We start from the raw sequence: 7573 nt of genomic DNA, 5'->3' as shown, positions 1-7573 counted from the left end.
ATTGGACCCTCAGGAACTCAGAAATCGTAGCGAAAAGAGCGTAGGACCAACAGGAGAGAAATGGCGAGCGAAAAAGCACCTGCTGAAAAATGTCGAAAATTCGGGTTCCGGTTTTTGGGCTGTAACTTTTGATGCGTTGATCGCAGCGTATTGGGATTGTCCGCAACTGTTTTTTTCAATACGTCGATGTAGAGAATCACGAATTCAATCTGATCATATTTCGACATAGGTTAATTTGTGATCGGAACCATCTAAATCATTTATAGCTTTCGAATTCTAACGCACAGACCCTCATATTTCAGAAACTAGTAATTCAACGGACAAAGTTTTTTTCTTTCCTCTCGTAATTTCACATATGCTGTTTTCAGCAAGTTTAGGCTTGAGCCGAATGAGTCTCTCCTGTAAAACAACATCTACATAGCTTCCGAATGATGTTTACTCAACAAACCTCGAAGTTGTCCAATAATGATTAGGAAAGATCATATATTATATTCGTAACACCTTCTTGAAGGTATATTTTATCTAATCTATTATATTATTTTTCACCAAGCGATACTGACATATCTCACGGACTTGATCATTTACATTCATTTCCGTTTCAACGGACGAATTACGTAAGAACCAGATAGATATCGCCGAAATAGGCGTGCAACTACGTTTTGCAAATATATCGACAAAAGCGTTATAGATTCACAATAACCGTTAGCTGAGGTTACACGCACACTGCTATTCAACAAAGCGGACACACCGAATATTGCGTGTCCATTTTTAGTATGCGTTGGCCCAAGCAATGACTAACACTGGAGCAAAGCCCAACCTTATCTCGTGAAAAATATTCATTTCTAATGCAGGTGCATGGTAACTCTCTTGTTGTAGAATCGTTGAACTCATATGAGATCCAGACTCCCAAGGAAGTGCCAGACTGCACCGACTTTAAGTCGATCCCGGATGAGCCAGTACTAGATTACAAGAAAACTTAATGTGGACAGATTTTTCAATTTTTTAACTATCTCACTACTCGAGATTTTCCAATCATGGGTCTACCTAATGACAAAGAGTCATACACGTTCTCAGTTAACGTTCCATTCTTCTCGTTGACCTTCAACATCTTGTACTTGTGCCAATTTAAATTATTCATGCTTTAAACAAATTTTTAAAATAATTGCGGTAGCTGAGGAGGAGAGAGAATTGGTTTGTTTGTTTGAAAAACACTTGTTTTATTGACGCTATAAACTAGAAGTCCGGTATAAAATCTTTAACCTTATGAATTTTAATTACTTATTGAAAATAGTTTCTCAATTTACTCGAGAATTAGTTGACCGTGTCTGCGGTCGAATAGCAATTATTCTAATTCTATCCAGTTTCTCAAACTTCAACTTATAGTCAGAATGTTACAGCAAATTTGTTCAAGATGTAATGGCTAATGAATCAGTCTATAAATAATATATTCCGCAAATGGAAAACCTATATGTATATATACACAACTAAATATGTATAACTAATGATCTTTGTGCTCTATTGGCTCAATAGCAATATATGTATCATTATTTGGCAAAAGTAAATTGTAATTGTGCGACTTACTTTACGTTTTAACATAATAAACAAATAATTTACGCTAGATTTTTCATTTTAATAATGACATAGTGAGCGAATAGTATAATAATGTTATCATATTATATTTAGGGTGCTACAGATGTCATTATAAAATTGTGTTTGTTAAAGCACGAAGTGTTTGCTTTAAAATATATCGGATAAGCATCGTGGGCGCATATTTCCTTTTCCTCTGTCTATCAAATCTTATTTTCCATTTTTCTCCATGTTTTTCTAGTTTGCATGTATAAAAATAGTTTGTAGCCAAGCTGATTAAAGTATTTCTAAAAATATCTTATCATCAATTTAGGTCGACGTGATATTTACGGCACCATGATTTTCATTTTGGACTAGAATATACAATGTATACTAACTACGTAGTAAAAAGATTAGCATTTAACGGGAATGTGATCATCAGTTCCGTATATATTGCCGTTGAAACTGATACGTGCGAAACTTGACCGTTTACACAATAAGTAATAGATACACAGAGACATCTCCGAATCGATCGAATGCGTCTCATTGAGATTACAGAAACAACGGCAATATGCATACAATTCATTCACATATGGATTCATGCATACGTACAAAGCGAAGTTCACTAAAGGAATAACAATTTTTTTGAATTCGTAATATTATAATACACCTTGTAAAAATTGACGTAACGTTAAAGTTTCTTTTTTTTACCACTATCGCCGCCTCTGCCATTCGACGGAACTTCCTCAACGTTGTTGCAAAGCTGGGCTTTGTGAAACGAGATGTGAGAATGAACGAAATTGAACACATCCTTTCCGGCACATATCAAATTGCAAATGATCTCTGAAGGGGATTCATACTCGTTTGGAACAATCCCGTCAACCGACGACTCGAAGAAGCTGAACAGTGGAAACCAAATTCTTGTTCGATTGGAATCCCGTTGCATTAAGGCTTGATTGTTAGCCAGTGTATGATAATACAAAAAGAGTCGAGAAGTTATGTAAAATGCAACAAACACGTCGATAGAGTAGTGCTCGTGCGCTGCCAGAATAAAAAATATTCCAAACATATTAAGCATCCACGTGAACGTGTGTAGGAAGTACAACTGCCTTGATGTATCTGAAAATGAAAAGATTAAGTTGATAGTGTTACTCTCCATTCCTTACTGCAATTTGATATTAGCTATACTGAATAATGTAGCTTACATTCAGTTATGAAGAAGTTCAACATAGTTAATGCCACTGTATGCCCGCTGAACATGTAATCACCGCAAGTTCGAACTCCTTGAATGGACATACCGGCGCCTCTCCAGATTACATACGCCATAGATATCTTGTTGTAGAGTTCACCATACGCAGTCCTGTAAAAAGACAATAATGTATAATCAGTACTGAAAATCACGTTTACTTACGTCGAAATGAGATCTTATACGTACGCATACCCCGACCATTCTTCATCAGACCCCTTCCTTGGCTGACACTGCAGATGAGCACCAGGTACAGACAGAGAAGTTATGAGCATGGTCACGCATCTCAAAAGGAAGACTGTCCCGGACAGGGCAAAGAACCTTCGTAGTAATATAAACCTGGTGAAAATGTCAAGTCTAGATTAAAATAGGTTTTGCAGAATACAAACAGTTTTGAGGTAAAAATCTGAAATAAACTTTATATAATGAGGAATGTGATTCGATATACTATATTACCTATATCTGTGAAAGATAAGCACCACCAGCCAAATGGCAAACAGTAACGTCCCTGTTACTTCACACATATCGAAAGCCCACGGTATGTGTGGAACATTATCTAAAAATATGTCTGGTAATGGTGGGTATTTTTTCATATCAGGTACTCGATCGTGAACAATGACCATAACGAAGGCAGTGATCCATGTGACAATGAAGAGGTACCCTAAGCTTATGAAAGTTTTCCAAATTTCTGGTGGTAGATGAGATGCTTGGCCATCTTCAGACACGGATGCCGAGTACGACTCGTGTTCCATAGAGGCGTCATTGTTAACCACTCCATTGCTGGGTACCTGAAACATCAGTAAAACATTGACTCCAATACTGACTAATTTTGAATAATAATAATAATACCATGTTCGACCGTATCTACTTTGTTCGGAAAGTTGAATTCAAAGATTAGTAAGTAATATATGCGTGAAAAATTGTCACATGACTTCCAGTGTCATTTTACTTCAATTGAAAATTAGTTGTTGAACAGAATAGAGCTGAACACAGAACTATTGAAACTACAGAGAACATATTCAGGAAGTTGAATAAAAAATTTGATTTGCTTCGCCTGAATCGTTTATAAGTAATCAACACAAATGTAAGCAAATGTGCTAATTGATAGTTTCCATGACCCATAGAGCAGCTCTGTGGGAAAGGTCGATTGGGCCTGAACCAGTACTCTCTGTCACCCTTACCAAAACTAGTGAACCGCTCTAACTCTTAATATTTTTTATCTATACATTCGTAGCTTGACAAATTTCAGCCTTGCTCATTTACTCACATCTTGGCGTTGATGAGTATAGTAAGTGGTCGATGGGAACAAGTCGATCTGTCCCAACTCGTACAAAGTAGTGATGTTGTCTCTTTGCAACTGTTTAATACTGATGTGCAGTCTTTTGATATCTCCAATGCATCTGATACTCATCACTTCAGGCTTCAGATCCTCTTCCGTTAGGGTCAAGAGTGCTCTGCCATCTATTGAATGTACATTTTCAAAAGCGTCCTTAAATCGGCAATGACCATTTTCTTCCAACCAGATTGCAACATCTTGGGTTGTCCAGTCCGCCACACTCTTAGTGACCATTTTTCTGATTATGCATTAATTTGGTTATCGTATATTTTTCTAACTGTGCGTTTTGCCGGTTGGAATACAGTAAAGTTTTCTGGAAAATGATAGGATTAAGTAAATACAGTAGTAACATTAGACATGTTAGTATGGATAACGAGAATGTCTATTATATATTTGGTATTAAATATAACAATCCATTGTAGGGGGTGATGAGACTTTATAATTTTTGTTAGAACACTAAGAATTTAGTTTATAAATTATGAATAGTGCTCAGCTACAATACTGCGACATACCGATTGACATTCAAATAGAGAAATACATCGTCAGACAGCTAAGAAGTTAAAATTAAAATACACTTCTCATGGCTGCAATAAAAGGGCAATTAGAGGTGTTCCGTATCTAGAAATAGAATGTCCAAAGTGAGTGTCGCCTCCACCAATTTTGAGTTTAGCGAACAGCGAGTATATAAAAGTTATAGTAGATAAAACTAAAGAGTGTATATACGTATTACTACATTAAAATTTTATCACTATGACTGTGTCACAATTCTCTTATTACCGAGGAACTGCAATTGTCCAGCAAATGTTGTGCGGAAATATGCATGAACGTTTCAACAAAGGTCAGTGTAATGAATTTCGAAGAGAAAAAAAAAATTACTGCTTCCCAATATTTGAATCATCAGGAATAGTGCAACAAGTGAGAAATAACTGCAGATCTATTGCGACTTTTATCAGTCATTATATCAGCTGTGCGGGTAAAATGAAGAGCTGAGCATGTGATATTTTAAAAATAAATACATGTATACGCACGTACGTACAGACATGCTACAAAGAAAACTTGTTATTTAGCAACAATTGGCTCAACGATTGACGGTTATAGGTCACGAAATACGTCTACCAAATTAAATAACACTTATCGCGTACATCAGCATGCGCAAAATTCTATCCAGAAGACAAGAAACGTTTACAGTACGTGTAGAAAATGAGGACATAACAGTACATGTGAGCGGAACACTCGCTGCACTGCCTGATCCTGCCTGCCAGCGACGCGTGTTGCATAGATGCATGGGTGAAATTTTACTCAAATTCTACAATACGTGCCTGGGAAAGTATCAGCGTATTACCAGAATTACACCTCGACGATGCGCTGTCTCTTCTTGTAGAAAAGGAACAATCGGAATAACGTGGAACGCAACATCAGCGACGGAGAAGATTCTGAACCGAGAATCAAAATAAAGTACACTACGAATTGTTTGACGACTCGCGAGCTCTTGCGGAGCACAGCTGACCAGCTGAACGAACGCGGGTCAATTGGAACGCGCCATGTTACGGTATGTACTGAAGTTTTTCCAAGATCCCTCCCTCCGACAGTCGATCGAGTTGCCCGTACGCGCAGGAATGACTCATCGGTCGGTAAGAAAGAGCGGTACGACAGCGTCACGAGCGCGTCGGATGGACTCTGTCGCGGTTCAAAGGTATATTGGTGTAGTACAGTACAGAGATAACCGAGAGATAAAGAGTGACCAGAAATTCAATTGAACCCGTTGAGTCGACCAAAATCTTACCGTACGACGATGTTGAATCTGATAGCAATTTCGAGTTACGTGTTGCTGAAAAAAAAAATAGAATAAGCGAAGTTTCAAGCGACAAAAACTATACGCACGTACCAAATCTTGTCAAATTCAAATTCGCCTGTAGCTCCACGCAACTATGCACTGCTTTAAAAAGAATATCGAAAATACGAAGAAGCATACGTTTCGAAATTCCCCAGTTTTACTGTAGCGAGAGCTGATTTGGGTCTATTTCTTGTATACGTACGTGTCGTCAAACGAACTCCCGATCGGCGTAGAATCGAGGATGCTAAGTAAACTGAGGTGTTTCAATAACAATAATAAGAAGAATAATTACACGGCACAGCGGAGTACCAGGCAATTTCTTTGTACGGCAAATTATACGCTCGATTTAACACTGGAGCAGGTGAATGTCGCAAATGACGAATATGAACTGACCTAAACGCGCAATGACCGTTTCGCATATCCTATTATGTCTATGTCGTACATAGGCGTGATGGATATGCGCATAAGAGATTTACGATACTAATATCAGCACCAATAACAGCAACTATAATCGATGTCGAAATATCGATGAAAACATACAGTACAGAGTATCATTCTATTTACAGATCACATCCTACTACTATGTACTGCATATTGGCAGAGCTGTATCCATGGCACGTGACATGTGCGTGTCAATTGCCACGAGAATATATTTGTAGCTTTTACCATTTCATACCGCATATTATATTTAAAATTCTGATGCGTTGATACGCTGTTCGTCGCGAGAACCCGAGCTTTGTACTTTACATACATACGATAAGGCCTGAAAATATAGTACAGAATACTTTTGTTCGGACATGGCATTATATAATACCTGTACGTATGCGTTGGTCGTGTTATTTTTCCTGCCAGCTCTTGAACGATGATATCCATTCCAAATCGTTCAATTTACGATGACCGATTCCGTGAACTATGTAGTAAAAGTTATCATTGCATCGATGTAATTAGTGTGTCCATCGACAGTTAGCACCTCATAAGTACATCGAATTCCTGTGTGCTCACCGCAGCAATCAATCGCTAGATAATTACAGAGATAGCATTTATTCGACACTATTTACTTATACCTTCTACCGTAGTAAACGATTGTGTTTACTCATCAAAATAAATGCTTAAATAGACATCCGGTAGTGTTAATCGCAAACGGGAGTACAAAAAATGGTGTACAATGATCTTGACTTGAATACTTACTCAAGTGTTTCAAAATACTGCGAATATGCATTTCAAGGACATATACCGAACGGCCTTAACCTTGGCTTGAAACAGAGACGGGTCACGAGACGAGAAAAATATCATTTCAACCATGAAAATATTTCCAAATAAAAATACTATAGATTTTGCCTCACAATTAAATAAGCGATTGTTTTGGAACGCAGTTCAGACTGTTTCTATTGTTCGACCCCCCGTTATAAAAACGACCGAGCATCTTATAGGATTTGTAATTATAACCTGATTATAAACTGTGCAGATATAATCACCCCATTTTATGCTAGAGCACGTAGAAGCTGGTGAGTGATATACGTTACGGGAAAAATTCTGCGAGTGTATCATTGCCTGAAATTGGTTGACTTCCTCTGCCTTAGGGATACGAATT

The 7573-nt window shown here is 37.7% G+C and overlaps 1 protein-coding gene across 9 annotated transcripts; it reads right to left on the bottom strand.

The window, feature by feature from the left end:
* Window positions 1-1198: 1198 nt before the first annotated feature.
* On the bottom strand, window positions 1199-6371 carry SMSr (Sphingomyelin synthase related). Of its 9 annotated transcripts, none has more exons than XM_069135455.1 (7): window positions 6185-6371; window positions 5491-5581; window positions 4080-4461; window positions 3269-3600; window positions 3002-3151; window positions 2772-2926; window positions 1199-2685 (listed from the first exon to the last, which is right to left on the bottom strand). In XM_069135455.1, the coding sequence occupies exons 3-7, from the start codon at window positions 4380-4382 to the stop codon at window positions 2258-2260; spliced, it is 1368 nt and encodes a 455-aa protein (XP_068991556.1). In that variant the 5' UTR covers window positions 4383-4461; window positions 5491-5581; window positions 6185-6371; the 3' UTR covers window positions 1199-2257. The 9 variants fall into 9 exon arrangements, with proteins under 9 accessions (XP_068991556.1, XP_068991560.1, XP_068991552.1 ...); XM_069135459.1 differs by lacking the exon at window positions 5491-5581 and adding an exon at window positions 4661-4766; XM_069135451.1 differs by lacking the exon at window positions 5491-5581 and having other exon boundaries at window positions 4080-4766.
* Between the last annotated feature and the right edge of the window lie 1202 nt (window positions 6372-7573).

Source organism: Neodiprion pinetum, chromosome 1, assembly GCF_021155775.2.
Source record: "Neodiprion pinetum isolate iyNeoPine1 chromosome 1, iyNeoPine1.2, whole genome shotgun sequence".
NCBI lineage: Eukaryota > Metazoa > Arthropoda > Insecta > Hymenoptera > Diprionidae > Neodiprion > Neodiprion pinetum.
The sequence above is the reverse complement of the archived record's forward strand: the minus strand, read 5'-3'. Positions and strand labels throughout refer to the sequence as shown.

Excerpts from the sequence above, each read along its gene's own strand:
- SMSr (XM_069135455.1), bottom strand. The coding sequence starts at position 4,382 with ATGGTCACTAAGAGTGTGGCGGACTGGACAACCCAAGATGTTGCAATC. Across the intron at positions 3,601-4,079 it reads ATACTCATCAACGCCAAGAT|GTACCCAGCAATGGAGTGGT; the intron begins GTGAGTAAATGA and ends CTGATGTTTCAG. Across the intron at positions 2,686-2,771 it reads GAACTTCTTCATAACTGAAT|ATACATCAAGGCAGTTGTAC; the intron begins GTAAGCTACATT and ends TTTCATTTTCAG.